Below are 19,012 nucleotides of genomic sequence, written 5' to 3'. Positions count from 1 at the left end.
TTTATCATGTGTCTCTGTGTCTGGTTAGGCCTTCCTGTCTAAAATATCCTGTCTGCTTTACTTTTCTTCATAATTTATTTTCCTTTTTAACATCTGTTTCCTCCTTAGAATAGAAGTTCCCTGAGGATAGCTACTTTGCCCCATCCAGTGCTGTGTCCTCAGCACTTAGAATAGTTTGGCCCAGAGGAGTTACAGAATAATATTTGTTGAAGGAACGTGTGTATAATGCCTTCCCTGTGGTAGTGGTTGACGCTTAGGAGGTACTTTGTTGAAATAAGACAAAAATTTAGTGACTTGAGATACAAGTGTTAAGTGTGGTTACTGCATTTCTCTAGGTGAGTCAAGGTCTCTGACTTGGATATATTGGAGTTATGTGTTCATCTTGGAACATCCTAGGTTCTTTTAAAATTCTTTCATTGAGTGATGGGAAAGGATAGAGGAGCAAAGTTATAGGTCACTGTAATAGTAGTATTGTGGCTTGAGGCAAAAGAAGTTTGCGAACGTTGTTGAAAAAAAGCTAGGAGTTGTATTGGGGAGTTTGGTACCCAAGAGGATGGAGGAGGAGGGTATTTTCCTTGCCTTTTTCTGCTTGGGAACTAACCATAAGTTGGATAGGTCTACAAAACAGTTTTCAGTTTGTTGTATTTCAAAAGGTGATAAGAAATCAGATTAGGATTGAATCAATTGCAGCACTAAGCTTTAGAGCCTAGAAAGAAAAGGGGTGGAGTGGGAGAGTGAGGATGGGGTGGTTGGCAAGGGGAGGGGAGTAGAGAATTGGGTTGAGGAGGGGACTGAGCCAGACCCTTTCCAAATAGTGAACTGAAATCTCAAAATTAACCTTACCTTTCAGGGATCTCCAGGTAGTTGCCCAAGAGAAGCCATTTTTGTATAGTCTAACTGCAGTAACAGTAGCACGTTTTAAGAAACCTGACATTGAGTCCTGTTATTGAAACAGTTATTTCTGTGGAAAAAAGGAGTTTGTGTTAGAGAATTTCAGACTTGGAATAGTAGTTACTATTCTCCTATTAGGATTTAGTTAATAAGGCATTTTAAAAAATGGTTAAGTGTATTGATTTCAAACTTAAATGTCTGATTTCTATCACATTAAGCTTTAAGCTTTTGTACTCAAATAAAGGCTTTCTCCAGAAGCAGGGGCTTCTCAAATCTTCTTACCCCTTTATCAGTCATTGTTAGCATTAACCAAGCGCAGAGCCTCAAACAAAATAGTTGTATAGCAAGGCCAGTGGCCTTTAAAATTTTTCCTTAGAATTGAGGTGCTGGCTTCACCAATTATAGTACTAGATAGTGCAAAATTACGCACCCTGTAAAGGATAACAGTTTCTCCGTTCAGTTTGTGAAAAATCCCTGCTCTAGGAGAAATGTCAGTACTGACTTGACAAAAGCATGGAGATAGGGTCAAGTTCTGATTCCAGCAGCTGATATGCGACCTTGAGTGAGCCACTTCACATCTGGACTGTCAGGGAAATGGGGACAGGTGAGATGATGGATTAGAATTCAGTGTTTCTTAACTAGAGACCTACATCTGGGTGGCCAGGCTGTATTCCAGACAACTTGAGTCAGGAGCCGTGGCATCCATTTTTGTATTCTTTGAAAAAGCTCCCTGGATAAAATTGGGATGGTAAGCATTTCTAAGCCCTCCCAAGACATGTAGGACTATCAAGGACTCTTGTATTTTTGTTATTAAACCCATTCAGCAGATATTTTCAGTTCCATTCATGTCATGAACAGAGATCTTATGAGTTTGGCTTTTCAGAACATAACTCTCAAAACTCTGAAATGGTGCTTGGCTTGCTTTTATTTTAGTTTTCATAGAATTTTTAATGAGGTTGGTTGAGTTTAGCACTGGAGATTAAGTAGCCACCAGAGGGCTTCAGTGAGTTACAAAGGTTCCGTTGAGTATCTCATTGGTGAATCCTCCAAATTACCATATAATGTCATCTGTTTATTTACTGAACTTGGACTTAGGATCTAAAGACAGAAGATCTGTCTATTTGAATTATATTCTGTTCCTTTTCCTTCCTTATAATACTTCTTAAGAGAGCTCTGGAAGTACGTAAAGGCATGTTGTTTTAGCAATGAGTTCTCCAGAAAGTTCAGTTTCTTTTTATACTATGCTTTGATTAGGAATCTTTTTTTTTTTTTTAAGATTTTATTTATTCATGAGAGACACACACAGAGAGAGAGAGAGGCAGAGACACAGGCAGAGAGAGAAGCAGGCTCCATGCAGGGAGCCCGGTGCAGGACCCGATCTGGGGTCTCCAGAATCAGGCGCCGGGCTGAGGGCAGTGCTAAACCGCTGAGCTACCCAGGCTGCCCTGATTAGGAATCTTAATACAAAACTTGCAGTAATAGAGTGATGTAAGATCTGCAGTACTTATATGCACTTTCTCAAAGCTGATATGTCACAGATACCTGATGGCATGTAGACTCTCTAGCATAGAACACTGCTTTAAATCACTTACTTTGCATGTTCTCTCACTGCTTGGGTGGCAGATAGAACTGAGGGTGCAAAGCACCTTTATTATTATTTTTATTCATTCATTCATTCATTTTTTTTTTTTTAAGTAGGCCCTACACCTAATGTGGGGCTCGACCTCAGGACCCTGAGATCAAGAGTCACATGTTCTACCAACTGAGCCAGCCAGGTGCCCCCAAAGCACCTTTAAATAAAGCTTTAAAGTCCTTTTAAGTGTTAGGCTAATTCTGCTTTCTTTTTACTTCCTCTAATATGTGCTAAATGTATTGTATTATGATGATGAATTGGTTAGTTGCACTTCTTAGTATCGGAAAGGAAAGAGCCAGCTGGGCCTTTTCAGTCTTACAAGCAACTGTTAGGAATAAGAGTCTCAGTCTGAGGCTTTTTCCCCTTCATTACCAGTGGGTTCAGATTAACACATTGAGTTATTATTTGCAAGTATTTAGGGAGAAATTTCTGCTTTAAAGATTTCTCAGCCATTGTAGAAATCTGTATTCCAGGCTATATATTGGAAGTTCTGGGTCCCTCCTGGGAAGGTAGAAGAGGAATCTTGAAGGTGAAGCTCTTTTTCAAAAGATCACAACCTAAGCACAAAGATACATTATGTCTAAAAAGCCAAGTTAATTCTCCATTATATAACCATTACACAGTGAGATACTGTAGATCAAGGCATGTCCCCTGAGACATTAAATAGAGCAACATGGGTAATAGATAAGGAGGGAATTGAAGCTGTTCTCCAAAGCATGGTTTGTGGGAAGAATGTGAAGACATAATATTGTATGTACTGTCTCTCTGTTGTAGGTTGAATTGTGTTTAGAGTGCATCGAATGGGCCAAGTCAGAGAAACGAACTTTCTTACGCCAAGCTTTGGAGGTATGTGCCTGCGTTAATACTACTTTCAGGTCTCTAGGCATTAGACAGACTGTGAATGTAAGTAACATCATTCCGATCAAAAGTATTTTCAGTAATTTTGTATTATCCAGGCACCCAAAGATCATTGATAATAATCCCACTCATGAAAATACTCTGGTTGAAGTTTTGAGACAGACCTGCTGTGTGACTCAGAGAAGTAAACAGCAGGACAGTAAAGTTAAGTCAGTCAGTCACTGGTCATAGTAGCAGATAATACCATGGGCTAGATCATTTCTTAGGTTGGATTTGATGCTCTCTCCAGGACTTGTGTATTCAGCAGTAACAGTTCTGTGACTGTCAATCTTTGATTTCTTTCTTTGGCTTTTTCTTTCTTTCTATCAGTCAATGCCTTTTCTCTTTCCTAGGCAAGACTGGTGTCTTTGTACTTTGATACCAAGAGGTACCAGGAAGCATTGCATTTGGGTAAGTAAGCTGGTAGAAAGTAATAAGGCATCCTAGCTGGCAAATGTATTCTGAACCTGGCCACTCTTAACTAGTTATGTATTAATAATTTATGTTCTGCCTACTTCTTTTTTTTTTTTTGTTAATTTTTTTATTTACTCATGAGAGAGAAAGGCAGAGACATAGGCAGAGTGAGAAGCAGGCTCCCTGTGGGGAGCCTGATGTGGAACTTGATCCCAGGACCCTGGGATCACGACCTGAGCCAAAAGGCAGATGTTCAACCATTGCACCATTCAGGTGCACCTGTTCTGTCTACTTCTAAGAGGGATTTAAAGTGGCTTACATTTACTGAATCTGTCGTGGAGAAATGCCATTTGGAAGTTCTAAGTAAGTAACCAAAGTTTATCTGTCAAATTTAGAAAGCAAAAGGGTCAAACTGCAAGTATTTTACTATTACATTTATTATACTTGTTTATAATTACACTTAACATCTATTTTAAAACTCAACAAATTGGGAAGCTAGTGGTTGAGCGTCTGCCTTCAGCATGATCCCGAGGTCCTGGGATTAAGTCCTACATTGAGCTTCCCACAGGGAGATGGCTTCTCCCTCTGCTTGTGTCTCTGCCTCTCTGTCTCTGTCTCTCTCTCTGTTTCTCATGAATAAAAATCTTAAAAAAAAAAAATTCAAGAAATTAATTGATGCAAATATATATGGTAGCTAGAGTGAGCTGACTAAAGCTTTTCTGCTGTGTGGCCTTTAAAAACCCTAAAAGACTTTGCCTGCTGCATTTTTTTTTTTTTTAATGGTAGATTTGGACTATTTTTCCCAGATGGAAGAACATGGCTTCTCATGATCTATTAAGCTGAAAAAATTGCCAATATTCAGTTTTTATCCTGCAAAATGATATTGCATGTGGTTCAAATAGTAGCATTAATCAAATAAATTTTTTTTAAAGTTTAATGTATTTAAGTAATCTTTACACCCAATGTGGGGCTTGAACTGATGACCCTGAAATCAAGAGTTGCATGCTCTTCCATGATCAAGTTCATACCGGCTTCAGGTGGGCCCTCCATCCAATGACTGGCATTTTTATAAGGAGAGAGGGATTTGGAAACACACAGAGGAGAGGCAACCATGGGGTGACACAGGTTGAGACTGGTGATTCTAGGGGATTTCCTGCAAGCCAGGGAATACCAAGAAGAGCTGGCCACCCCCAGGAGCTAGGAAAGCATTATGGCACAGATTTTCCTCGGAGCCTTAGAAGGGAATGTGGCCATGCTGGCACCTTGGTTTCAGACTCCCAGCCTCCAGATCTATAAGAGAATAAATTTCTGTTGTCTTAAAAAAAAAAAAAAAAGCCAGGCACCCTCCTCCCCCAAAAGTAACAGTTTTATCGAGTTGTAATTCATAGACCAATAAAATTTCACCCTTTTCAAAGTGTATGAGCCAGTGATTTTAACTATATTCATAGTTGTACAGTCATCACCACAATCAGATTTTAGAACATTTTCATCCCCCGGAGAGAAACCTTGTACCCATGTACCTGTTCGTTATCATTCCCATTATTCCCTACCCCCTGCCAGGCAACCACTAATCTACTTTCTGCTTCTATTGGATATGCCCATTTGGACATTTCATTTAAATACAGTCCTGTAATATGTGGTGTTTGTGACTGGCATCTTTCACTTAGCATGTTTTCAAGGTTTGTACATGTTATAGCATGTATCACTGCTTTATTTGTTTGTATTGCTGAATACCCATTGTGTGGTTATGCCACATTTTATTAGCCATCTTTGTGTAGGGGTAAAAGTCGTATCTTGAGGTTTTGATTTGCATTTCCCTAATGACTAGTAATGTTGAGCATCTTTTCATGTACTTATTGGACATTTATATGTCTTTGGAGAAATGTTTATTCAATCTTTTGCTTATTTTTTAATTGGGTTGTTTGTGTTCTTATTGTTTATTCTGGATACAAGTCCTTTACCAGATATGTGATTTGCAAACCCCCCCCCCTTTATGAATTGCTTTTTTTACTTTCTTGAATAGTGTCCTTTGAGGCACATTCTAATTTAAAACATTTATGTATGTATGTATGTATGTATGTATGTAAAATATTTTAGGGAGAGAAAGAGAATGCATATAGGCGTAGGGGTGCAGGGGGGTTAGAGGGAGAGGGAGAGAGAAAATCCTAAGCAGGCTCCATGCATGGAGCCTGATGCAGGCCTTGATCTCAAAGCCCTGAGATCATGACCTGAGCCAAAATTGAGAGTTGAATGTTTAAGTGATTGAGCCACCCAGGTGCCCATAAGTCCTGTTTATTTTTTTGTGCTTATGCTTTTGGTATCATACTTAAGAAATCGTTGCTAATCCCAGATCCTGTGTTTAAGGGTTTAGCTCTTACATTCAGGTTGTTGATTTCTTTTTTTCTTTTTTTTTAAGATTTTATTTATTTATTTGTCAGTGAGAGAGCACAAGTAGGCAGAGTGGCAGGCAGAGGGAGAAGAAGAAGGAGGCTCCTCGCTGAGCAGAGATCCTGGGATCATGACCTGAGCTGAAGGCAGATGCCTTAATGACTGAGCCACTCAGGCACCCTGGGTCTTATGATTTATCAGTCATTATTTATTTATTTCTATATATGGTACAAATCTGTTTGGATTGGATTTTCTCATCTGAGGTGGGAAGAAGGTGTATTTGGAGAGCATTGGCATGTCCCGAACTCTTGCCTTGCCCAACCCACCAGCCTTAGTGCCTGCGATTTTTTATGCAATCGTATAATTGCTAGACAGGAAAAGAATGATATCTAGTGGCTGTCTGAACCAAATAACTAGTTTCAGCATGTTCTGGGTGGAGATTGTCACTGTATTCAAATCTGAAGAAGCTTATAGGACTTTGGGGTCTAATGTCATTAGTATGCCAAAAACTTCAAAGAGATCTGTGTTTCTCTCTTTTTTTTTTTTTTTTTTTTTTTTGAGATCTATGTTTCTCTTTGGGAAGATAGCACATAGTAAAAAAAAATACAATTCTCACAAGTAGACTACCTCTCTTTGAGTTCAGGCAGGTTTCTTTATCCTGAGTGTTCTTATGAGGGTGGGAGAGTAAGATGTTATAGTATTAAGGTATTAAGATTATGGATAACAAAGGGGTATATATTTTTTCCTGCTCCAGGTTCTCAGCTATTGCGGGAGTTGAAAAAGATGGATGACAAAGCCCTTTTGGTGGAAGTACAGCTTTTAGAAAGCAAAACATACCATGCCCTGAGCAACTTGCCGAAAGCCCGAGCTGCCTTAACCTCTGCTCGAACTACAGCAAATGCTATCTACTGCCCTCCTAAATTGCAGGCCACCTTGGATATGCAATCAGGTAACACCCTAGCTGCTCATGTGATGTTTTCTTAAAGATCTTTTTATATCACAGTGGGGAATGGGGGAATGTCAGGATAGAGAATGTAATTAGCTGATTCTGCTCAAACTCAGAGAAACCCAATTAGAAGAGTACCTTCCGGGCAGCCCTGGTGGTGCAGCGGTTTAGCGCCGCCTACAGCCCAGGGCATGATCCAGGAGTCCTGGGATCCAGTCCCATGTCAGGCTCCCTGCATGGAGCCTGCTTCTCCCTCTGCCTGTGTTGTGTCTCTGCCTCTCTCGCTCTCTGTGTGTCTCTCGTGAATAAACAAATAAAAATATTAAAAAAAAAATACTGTGATGGGCAAGGCAGCCTAATTGTTAGAGCCAAGACCCTTACAGGTTTTTTTTTTTTTTTTAAGATTTTATTTATTTATTCATGAAAGACACACAGAGAGAGAAAGGCAGAGACGTAGGCAGAGGGAGAAGCAGGTTCCAGGTGCAGGGAGCCTGATGTGGGACTTGATCCTGAGACCTCAGATCACGCTCTGAGCCAGGGGCAGGTGCTCAACCCACCACCCAGGCATCCCGACCTTTACAGGTTTAAAAATCTCCCTTAACCTGTATCTTAGTCACTCACTTAAAGGGTACCACTTCTCCATGGTTGGACTAACCTAAGTCTCTTGTCACAGCTTGGAAGCCTTGGTAAAGGATGTTGGACTTTTCCAAAGGGTGTCAGATCAAGGCTAAGGAAAGTCTCCTCCACTATCCCCCATTTCAGTTGAATGTAGTGGATACCTTTCTTTTTTTTCTTTTTTTTTTTTTTTAAGATTTATTTATTTATTTATTCATGATAGAGAGAGAGGGAGGCAGAGACACAGGAGGAGGGAGAAGCAGACTCCATGCCGGAAGCCCAACGTGGGACTCGATCCTGGGACTCCCGGATTGCACCCTGGGCCAAAGACAGGCGCCAAACCGCTGAGCCACTCAGGGATCCCCAGTGGATACCTTTCTGATGGAGTGTGAATATTGGGGCTCAGAGGTCATGCCTGTTTTTTGTAGTCAGCAGCTTTTATTAGTCATAATTTATCATCATTATGGATGGAACACTGGATTTGGAGGCAGAAGGCTAGTATAAATCCTGGCGTTACCTCCCTGGGATGTTTTCTCCGTGTTTGCATAACACAATGCCTGTACTACTTGCTTATCAGGTATTGTGAATATCAAATAGCTTGTATTGTCAGTCAGAGAGGAGGAGCAGAAGCTCTACAAACCACCTTTCCTTGGTTGAAATTTTGGTTCTGTCAATTTGATTCTGTCAAATTTTGGTTCTTTGCGACTTTGGACAGGTTACTTAATTTGTCTTTAGGTCATCTCTAAAATGGTGATAATAATAATACCTCCTCATAGGATTGTGGTGAAGATTCAGTGAGATGATAAATGTGAAGCTCTTATAGCAGTCCTCCCTTTAACCAATATTGGCACTTTAAGATTTTATTTGAGAGAGAGGGAGAGAGTGAACGCACGAGTGGGCAGAGGGGCAGAGTGAGAAGGGAGATCATTACCTGAGCGGAAGGTAGGCTCTTAACCTACTGAGCCACCCGGGTGCCCCTGGCACTTTTTTAAAGCTGCTGTCCTTTCATTATGCCCTTCCTTCAGGGACAAGAGATGAATTTGCATTGGATTTCACAGAGGGAAAATAGAGGCCATGTTTACATGAGCTCTTTCCTTTTTCTTCTCTAGAATTTGTATCACAGCTCAGTCTACTCCTTATTAGGAATGATTCTTTTACCTTTGTTCTATTCTGTCTTCAGTCTTTCTTCTTTATTTGGATCTTCCTCTTAATCCTTTAGTTGCATTGGCTCAAAAACACAGGCTCTTTCTCTTTTGTAAATTGCTGTCTTCTTTCTGTCAAGTTTCTTGGAAAAGTTCAAAGAGTATCCTTACTTTGAGGTCTCTATTGACTCCTTGAAAGAATTAATAAGTCCCTTAGAACCTCTTGACTTTTGGGGAGAAGTTAATCCTTTAGAACACTTTAGGCTTGACATCACTGTCTTCTTGGTTCTCCTCCGTTGATTAACTATCCATGGTCACACTTTGCCGTTTCCTTTCCTCTTCCTTCTGACTTTTAAATTTTAAGTGTGTCCTCAGTGTTTTCTTAGTTGTTTTCTTTTCCTGTTCTCTGTTTCCTTTCTAAAATGCCGTACTCACCCATGACTTTAGCTGCTACATGCCACTAGTAGTTTCCTCACCTACATCCTCAGTAGCTTTCCTCGCTCCTAAATTTTATTTTATTTTATTTTTTTAAAGATTTTATTTATTTATTCATAGAGACACACACAGAGAGAGAGAGGCAGAGGCACAGGCAGAGGGAGAAGCAGGCTCCATGCAGGGAGCCTGACGTGGGACTTGATCCAGGGTCCCCAGGATCAAACCCCGGGCTGCAGGCAGCGCCAAACCGCTGCGCCACTGGGGCTGCCCTCTCCTAAATTTTAGATCCAGATTTCCAGCTGCATAATGGACATATATACTTAAATGCCTTAGAAGAGTCTTAGCCTCAACATGTCAAAAAGCAAAATTATTATCTAACTCTTCCCTCAACCTTTTTTTCTATTCAAGTTAATGGTTTATATATATATATATATATATATATATATATATATATATATATATATATTTATTTATTTACTTACTTATTTATTTATTGTTGCTCAAGCTATTGTCTTTGGAGTAATTTTGACTCTTTTTTTCTCTTCACCCCTCATATCCAGTCAGTTGCTAGATCAGGTTGAGTCTGTCTCCAAACCTACCTTTTCTATTCCATCTCTACAGTCACTACTATAATTGGAGCAGTCTTCTGCTGATCTGTCTCTGAGCCCTTTTTCCAGTCCACTGTTTTTTTATTGGCCCCAAAGTCATTTTTCTCAAGCACAAATCAGATCATTTAACACCTTTGTTTGAAATTCTCCAGTGGCTCCCCATATCCCCAGGCTACATTTTATTCTAACATGGTATGGAAAAGGAAGGCATCTTTTCATTTTCATCAGTCACCAAATGACTTCATGTGCTCTTGTTTTTGTGCCTTTTCTGTATTTTGTCTTCTTTGCATGGAAATTCCCCTTTGCATCTATCCCCTTGGTAAACTCCCATGCACCCTTCCAGGTCCAGTTCATATGTCTAATCTAATCTGTAATCCTCTTGAGTGCTTTTTTTTTTTGGACTTCTCTCAAAGCTATATTCTTTTGTATATATTATGGCAGTAATCTCATTTTGGTGACCATCTTTCCCCACTGTGAGACTATGTTGTTGCTATTTTGTTTTAAAATAATAAACCTCATATACTAGCCATGATGCTTGGAGTTCTAATGTGGGCCCTATTAATGTATTTGGGAAAGCAGTATACTGGTTCATGGGCCTTATTTTACTTTTTTTTTTGGCCAATCTTATTGTGTGGTGTGTTGTTTTCTTCTAGCTCTAGACCAGGAGGTATGGGGAATGGGAATTTTTCTCTTTAGAACAGTAGTGAAGAAGGGTCTGATTCCTTTAGCTTCAAAATGAGAGGCTTCTTGGGTAGAGTAAAAGTATTGGGGTATGGCATATATCACTCAGTAAATGGTATTAAGTCCGAAGTTCCCAGATGGTGTGTAGGCACGCAGCTATGTGATAGGTGGGTTAAAAATGTGCTGAAATGTTGTTCCCTTGGGTCATGTGTAAACAATCTCATCCTTTTACTTCAAGGTGCTGAATACTTTCTCAGTGTATCTCAATGTGAAAAATGTCGGGGAAAACTGTGGTAAATGAGTGGGGCTGAGGTCTGTAACCTCATAAGGGGCTAAAGCAGAATTAGAATTGATATACGCTTTGAGGACTCAGATGCCTCCCAAGCTAGAAGGAACTAAATTTCATATTATCCCAAGTGATAGCACAGTTGGAAGTACTAGCAAGTTTAATCAAAGTTAGCCTTTTTGAGCGCAACCCAACTTCTTTTCTTTTCTTTACTTTACTTTTCTTTTCCTTTTCTTTTTTTCTTTTCTTTTTTTTTGCAACCCAACTTCTAAACAGTAGAGAATTGTTTATAGAAACTATGATATCTTAGCCTAAGGAAGTGTCCAGTTAAATTAATTTCATGGATCTGGCATTATATGAAATCTATATTGATTGCATCTAAGCAAAAGCACATCCATAAATGACAAATACAACGAGAGCAAAAGAAGTTGGATTTTTTTTTTTCTCTTATGAGAGCTGCTTACATACAAAAATGTCAAGCTTAAAAATGGTCTCTTAAAGAAATATTGTTAAAACAAGTTATTCAGGCAGTCCAGGGATGTTTGATTCAGCTTCCTAATCTATGAGGGTGATGTCCTGGAGGGTAACTATGGCCTTTTCTAGTGGCCTTAGAAGATAGCAGAACCACAGTAGTGTAAAGAAGCATGGGGAAAGATGTTGGTGCATGGTTTTTAGGATCCCCTTTAAAAGGGTCTCTAACCTCTTTGGGATTTATGTTGTCAAGATGACATTGAACTGGGAGACTAAAGACCTGGGTTCTAATCCCAGCTTTCACCACTAGCTGGCAGTGACTTTGGAACAGGTCCTTTTATCCTTTCCTGACCTCATCACTAAGTAGAGAGGGTTGTGTTGGATTTTGGAGGCCCTTGCTGTGATCTTTTTATTTTTTATTTATTTATTTTTATTTATTCATGAGAGACACAGAGAGATAAGTAGAGACACAGGCAGAGAGAGAAGCAGGCTCCCTGCGGGAACCCTGATATGGGACTCGTTCCCAGGACCCCGGGATCATGCTCTGAGCTGAAGGCAGACGCTTAGCCACCGAGCCACCCAGGTATCCCCTTTGCTCTGATCTTTGATGGGTCTATTATTTCATAATGGTTTTTACTTCTTTATTTCAATGCCCAGGTATTATCCATGCAGCAGAGGAGAAGGATTGGAAAACTGCATACTCCTATTTCTATGAGGCGTTTGAGGGTTATGACTCCATTGATAGCCCCAAGGCCATCACATCTCTGAAGTACATGTTGCTCTGCAAAATCATGCTCAACACGTAGGTGCACGTTAATTTGTGGCTATGAGAACTCAAGTTCTTCACCTCTGTTTCCTGCCATGCAGACCTGGCTTGCACAGGGAGTTGGGGCTGGTTCGAAGTAGCAGCTGCTGTCTCTGGTGCTGGCTGATGTAGAGTGGGAGGATTGAAGGTGTTCCAGAGCACTTTTGCTTCCTAGTCTTTGAGAATCGGGGAGACAGATTAGATAAATCTCCTTTCCAGACTTTTGGAGTGTTCATATCATCCTGTTAATTATTCTGACCAGGCAGTTGCTGAGCACCAGAGAGCCTAGAAACAGTTTAGTGTAGCACTGGCCAACTGGGCCACCCAGAATGGGGTGAGTTAAGTATGAGTGAGGCTAGGGAACAACAGCAAGTAGGATAAATGTTTTTATAAGGAATTCTGCAGAACTTATCTATATTCTGTGGGAATAAGTGTGATATTGACCAGGACTTTTTGGATCTTTGGATTACACAGGGGTTGTGTTTTAACAAGACCTGTTGTACTGGGATTTGACTTACATTTATCATTCTCCCTGTTGGGTCTGTTAACTTTTGGTACATTCAGTGTGGCTTTCTTTTTAATGCTGGAGTTTTTCTACTCTTCAGTGCTGAGCTTGGGCCTAGAGTGGAGAAAGCCTGGCTTCTGTGAGGTGAGGGACATACGGGTTTAGGGGTGGGGACTCTTACCTCCATGAGCAGTCATCTCAGTGGAATTCTGAGAAAAAGAAATTTGCCTAAACTTATACTTAGAAGTATAACATCCTGGAGTAGTGACCAAGTATGTCTTTTTTCTTTCTAGCCCAGAAGATGTCCAGGCTTTGGTGAGCGGGAAGCTTGCACTGCGGTATGCGGGGAGGCAGGTAGGGAATACCTTGACTGCAGTTATGATCTCTGCCCACTGTTGAGGCCAGCATGTTGTCAGTCATGATGCCTGGTGAGACCAGTGCTTTTCAGTCTCAATTCTGTATTCTCCATGTCACCTTCCACTCCTCCCGCCACCCTTAAGTCCATTCTGTGTATTTTCTATACTGGTCAATTCTTAGTGTTTGATGCTTTTATAGACATCAGGTGGTTTGAGGGAGTTATAGAACTGAACTGAGGCATTTGTATGAGTTAGGCTACCTTTAGCTTTGACCAAAAAATTTATCTGTCTTGAGCCTGACTTGTAAACTTAACATGTGCAGAATATGAAAACTTGGATTCTCCAAGAGTCTGGAACCTGGTAAAGTCTGGTGTACTTTAGGGAGGTGCTTTAAGAAGGTCAAAGTGCTTGGTGCAGAAACTAGGCTTTGATGGCTCACCCAAGGGCTTTTGAGTATACCTTCCCACTCATGTCTTGAGTTTTGAGTGTGGTGCAAGAGGCATTTGAAAGTAGGTAACTCCTTTTGTGCCTGAGTAGGTATGAGTATGACCTGTGTAAAGGAGGACTCAGATACCTGGACCATGCCTTCTCTGTACTTTGTTGGATTATCACTAGTAAAGTAAAAGTAATCTTTCTAGATTTCAAATGCAGTTGTCTCTGAACAATAGACTCATGAGCTCTTTGGAGGAATGGCCGCAACAGATGGTTTCTTCTTTCTCTACAAGTGGCCCTGGTTTGGGGCTCCTACTTTTGACCACAGGTATAGTCGTTATTACAAAAGTGAAGGACTCACTGCCCTATCTAGAATCAGAATTGAAGACATGGGCTAAGAGAGACCAAGTGTCCAGGACCTAACTATTAAATGATGGAGCCAGACTTTGAACTTGGGTTATCTGGCTTTTCTCATTATGACATTTTTTTCTCTCGGACAAATACTGTGACACACTACACTAATGGTTAGTTTTGCACCATTTCAAACTCTGCCTTATGACATACCATCTTTATGTAAATGCATGGGCTGGTACCAGAGAAGCTACTTCTGGTCATTTGGACCTTGATGACAGCTTTCAAGTAGGAGTTAGGACAGACTCCCAGAAAGATTGTAGATTTCTTGCTGAGTGAACGTGCCTTTTATAATGAGGCTAGAAGTTTACCTCAACCACTGATTGCACCTTCATCTCTCTATGGCACTTTAACATTGAGTATATAATATGTAGAATTTTGGTGTCTCAACCCTAATGAAAGTAGATCTTGGCTCTTGCTCTGTACCAAACCTAGCAGAATGAGACTTGGAAGCACAGGTATGACCAGGTCTAAGGGCAAGAAAGTCAGTGGGCTTTGGGAATAAGGAGCCTTGGAGGAGGGGGAAAGAGATCACAGTTCTCTGGTCATTTTTTCTTTTAGCTTGTCCTCTTTGGCGAATGCCATATAAGGGCTTCTTTTTCTTTTCTTTTCTTTTCTTTTCTTTTCTTTTTCTTTTCTTTTTCTTTTCTTTTCTTTTCTTTCTCTCTCTTTTTTTTTTAAATTATTTATTTATGATAGTCATACAGAGAGAGAGAGAGGCAGAGACAAGGCAGAGACACAGGCAGAGGGAGAAGCAGGCTCCATGCACCGGGAGCCCGACGTGGGACTCGATCCCGGGTCCCCAGGATCGCGCCCCGGGCCAAAGGCAGGCGCCAAACCGCTGCGCCACCCAGGGATCCCTTCTTTCTCTTTTCTTTTCTTCTTTCTTTTCTTTCTTTTTTTTCTTTTTTTCCTTTTTTTCTATTTCCTAGTATTTTTAAGTCATTTCAGATTTCAAAGGGAGACTGGTGGCACACAGTGGTGGTGGTCTAGCTTTTCTTCCAGGCCTCTGAAGAACATTTGTGGGGTGGGTTCTTCCTTGTAGCCAGAAGTTGTGTGGACATAGCATACTGCTTAAGGCATATATTGGATGGGATGTGAATGTACAGAATAGATCACTGTCACTGTTTTTCTCTTTACTCTTAGACAGAAGCATTAAAATGTGTGGCTCAGGCTAGCAAGAATAGATCACTGGCAGATTTTGAAAAGGTAAGCAGGGTATTGGGTTGGTAGGGAATGGGTGGAGGAGAGGGGCATTTGCTTAAAAAAACTCTTTATTTGTAAATAATTATAGTTTCATAAGAATTTTCAAAGACTGTACCCAATGATCCCATGTATTACTCATCCAGTTTTCCCCAGTGGTTGCATTTTAATTATAGTGCAGTATCAAAACCTGGAAATTTTATACAACAAAACTTGTTGAGTTGTAGTACCTCATTTTTATATAGTACCTTTCAGTTTCAAAAAGTTCTTTTATCTGAGCGCCTGGTTAAGTGTCTGACATGATCCTTGGGTCCTGGGGTCGAGCCCCATGTTGGGCTCCTGCTCATCAGGAATTCTGCTGCTCCCTCTTTCGCTGCTTCGTGCTCACTCTTGCTCTACTCTCTCAAATAAATAAAATCTTTAAAAAAATGTTCTTTCATCCTTTTTCACTTGGATTTTTTTCTTCTCTCTTTTTTTTTTTTAAGATTTTTTATTTATTTGAGAGCAGGGTGAGTGAGAGAAAACATGAGTCGGGTGGAAGAGGGAGAGGAAGAAGCAGACTCCCCTACTGAGCAGGGAGTCTGGTGCAGGGGCTCAATCCCAGGACCCTGGGATCATGACCTGAGCAAAAGGCAGATACTTAATGACTGAGCCACCCAAGCTCCCTGTCACTTAGATTTTTCACAACAAACCTCTTCTCTGCATTTTATGGTTGAGGGAGCTGAGCCTATGGTTCAGGGAGAGTGCTTGAAGCCCCACAGCTCACGTGTCAGGCCTCAGTGCCAGGCCTGGCACTTGTTTTGCAGGCCATGGTCATAGGGTTTCCTTCAACTCCAGCAGTGCCAGCTCTGCTTCTCTTGTGGGCATGAGAAAGAGTCTTGCTATGTGCACATGGACCAGAAGACACTTCCCGAGGTTGATGTTCCAGGCTGGCTTTGCCTCCTGTGCCTTTTACTCATTGTTAGCCAAGGTTTGAAAAGGGGAAAAAACATGCCTAAGCAGTAGGGTGAGACTTTGTATATTCTCTTCTGAGCCTCTCTTCTCCTAGTCTCAGTATAATGACCAACTTAAAAACAAATGTAGATCTAGAAAGAAAAACTTAATTGTGGATGGAGGCTAAACCATTTGGCTCTGGCTGTCTCCAAGATTCCACATCTTTGTTGAGCTTTCTTGCCAATTTCACTTCCTTACTTGGCATGATTTGCTTCTTCTCTTAACACCTTGTAGCACAGCTGACATGAGGCTGGATATTTAGACCATTCCTCAAAGTAAATAAATTACATACATGAATAAACAAAGTAGACTAGATCTTTTTATCCTAAAGTTTGGGATGTTTGATGGGGATAAGGGTCTGGGATACATGAGGGCTGAACAAAATTAGGTGTTTTGCTTCCTGTTAACTGCAGAACTATATGCTGATGTGCTTATAAAACTCCATGAGCCAGTTGTGGGATTTAGCATTTCCCATTATTTTTTATTTATTTTTAAAGAGAGAACACAAACTAACACACACGGAGGGGGAAAGGCAGACAGAGAGAATCTTAAGCAGACTCCATGCCCATCCGGACATGGGGCTCAATCTCACGCCCCTAACATCATGACCTGAGCTGAAATCAAGAGTCAGACGTTTAACTAACTGAACCACCCGGGTGCCCAAGCATTTCTCATTATTTAATCGCAGAAAAAAAAATTTTTTTTTCATGGAGACCCTGTTTACTCTTTGGGATACACGTGGAGAACTGCTTGTGTAGTATCGGGCTTACATGGTTTGGGCTGTCAACATGAGGCCTTCTGACAGAAAGGTGGTGCCTAGAAGGGTCTCCATCTTTTAGTTCCTGATGTTTCCTTTCCTTTGCCTTCTGGCATAACTTTTCTTTCATCTCAGATCCTCTAGAGCTTCAGTCAGTTACGTGTTTACAAGGCCCAGCAAACTACTTAGGAAGCTAGGAGTAGCGTGACTTTAGGTGCTTCTCTGTGCCAATCTCTGTGACTGGCTTTCTTGGCAGGCCCTGACAGATTATCGGGCAGAGCTCCGGGATGACCCAATCATCAGTACACACTTGGCCAAGTTGTATGATAACTTACTGGAACAGAATCTGATCCGAGTCATTGAGCCTTTTTCCCGAGTTCAGGTAAGGACCCTCTTGGGGACTCTGATTCTTTGGCTAGCCATCCTGTCTAGTCCCCTCCGTTCCCACGTGTCCAGAATAGGAACTTGCATCCAAGGCTGTGTCTGGTGGGCAAGAAGGCTTGGGCTTTTCTTGCCATAGGAATAAGTGTTGAGGGGATTCTATGGGATGGAGGCCAGTGAGATTGCCCTGCTCATCCTGAGTACAGTCCCCTCCTTGCTTCTGTAGTCACCGTGCATGTGGTAGATATCTGTCTACAGTGGGTATGTGGGACGGGAATGTGTGTTTTCTAATGGTGAGAGGCCTAGGCATGACCAAAGAGTTTGGCCCCACATTAGAGGCAGAAGTAGGACTCTCAGTGTCACTGTCTCTCTGCCTTTTCTTGTAGATTGAACACATATCTAGCCTCATCAAACTCTCCAAGGTAAGGAGTCCTGAGCTTGTCTTGGGGGCAGGGACAGGGAAAGGGGCATGGGGAAGTGGTTAGCATTTGTACTCAATGGGCCTTGTTGGAAAGTCCTCAAACTTCATGGTGTGGCGTGGGGACTGTGAGCTCAGAGCTCGAGTTTCACTGTTGCTGTTTTATTGACAATCTGTTTGCCCTTTTGTACAAAACTTGTGTCAGTGTGATCTCTGACTAGTGGATACCGATCCCTTTAATCATATGCTTTGATTTTAGGCCGACGTGGAAAGGAAATTATCACAGATGATTCTTGACAAGAAATTTCATGGTGAGTAACAGTGGTGAAGCAGTTGAGGCATCATGCTCTTGTTTATCTTGAAAGATGTTCCATTTATTTCACCTGGTAGCTCCCTGGGATCCTCACCATACTTATCCCTGTGATGAGAGTATGCATAATAAATATGCACAAATGGAACACGGAGATGATTTCTGATTCTCCTTCCTGGAGAAAGGGAGGCAGCTAGGGAGCGGGCTGCTTCTCAGGTGCCTTTGTATCTCATCCCTTCATTTACCTAGGTTGCCCTTTTGTTTCCTACAGGGATCTTGGACCAGGGGGAGGGTGTCTTGATTATTTTCGATGAACCCCCAGTAGATAAAACTTATGAAGCTGCTCTGGAAACCATTCAGAACATGAGTAAAGTAGTGGATTCCCTCTACAACAAAGCCAAGAAACTGACATAGGTGAGTGCCGGCTCTGGGACCCAGCCCGGGCAGCGCCGTCTTCTGCCTGTTGAGACTGAAAGCCTCTGGGTGGCCTCGCAGCTTCCCCGATTGACACTGCTCTGTCTTCTCTTGCAGAGTTGGATCTGTAGCGGTCCTTTGGAGAGTGTGTGTGGCGGGAGAGTGAAACCTTTGGGGAAAATGCTAGGAGATTCTTTTTTCTTTTTGTTCTACTTTTCGCTCGGAAAGTTTTTAAATCCTCATTTGGTGCATCTGTATTCCAGCCAATAGGTGTGCCAGTTTTCATGTAATCTTTACTGGCCCAACTTGGGAGTGGGGAAATTGCTTAAAAAAAAAGAAAAAGAAAAAAAAAAGGTTATTCTGAATAAAAGGAAAAAGGCTTACACTACCTAAAGCTGTGCTCTCTGCCTCCTGGGAGAGGGCCGCAAAGCCAGGAGCCTCGTCAACCACTGGGGCTCCTAATCCACCTGCTGGGCGTCACCTCTCCTCCTCTTCAGAATTGGGTGTTTGCCTGACCATCAAAGCAACGACTTTTTATTGTTTGTACTGAACCAAAACAAACAACTGTGTATAGACTGCTATTTTCTTTTTTATTTGAAATGAGGCGTTTTGGTGTTCTT

General features: G+C 41.4%; 1 protein-coding gene across 1 annotated transcript in view; it reads left to right on the top strand.

Moving 5' to 3' along the window:
• PSMD11 (proteasome 26S subunit, non-ATPase 11) overlaps positions 1-18,780 on the top strand; it is a 30,272-nt gene extending 11,492 nt beyond the window's left edge. The window contains exons 4-14 of the mRNA XM_055334023.1: positions 3,299-3,370; positions 3,775-3,832; positions 6,978-7,172; positions 12,065-12,209; positions 13,011-13,071; positions 15,063-15,125; positions 17,126-17,251; positions 17,637-17,672; positions 17,928-17,979; positions 18,250-18,392; positions 18,510-18,780. Coding sequence (XP_055189998.1) covers positions 3,299-3,370; positions 3,775-3,832; positions 6,978-7,172; positions 12,065-12,209; positions 13,011-13,071; positions 15,063-15,125; positions 17,126-17,251; positions 17,637-17,672; positions 17,928-17,979; positions 18,250-18,392 — 951 coding nt within the window. The 3' untranslated portion in view covers positions 18,510-18,780. The remainder of the gene's footprint in view (positions 1-3,298; positions 3,371-3,774; positions 3,833-6,977; positions 7,173-12,064; positions 12,210-13,010; positions 13,072-15,062; positions 15,126-17,125; positions 17,252-17,636; positions 17,673-17,927; positions 17,980-18,249; positions 18,393-18,509) is intronic.
• Positions 18,781-19,012: the final 232 nt, after the last annotated feature.

This window comes from Nyctereutes procyonoides, unplaced genomic scaffold, assembly GCF_905146905.1.
Source record: "Nyctereutes procyonoides isolate TBG_1078 unplaced genomic scaffold, NYPRO_anot_genome, whole genome shotgun sequence".
Lineage (NCBI taxonomy): Eukaryota > Metazoa > Chordata > Mammalia > Carnivora > Canidae > Nyctereutes > Nyctereutes procyonoides.
The sequence above is the reverse complement of the archived record's forward strand: the minus strand, read 5'-3'. Positions and strand labels throughout refer to the sequence as shown.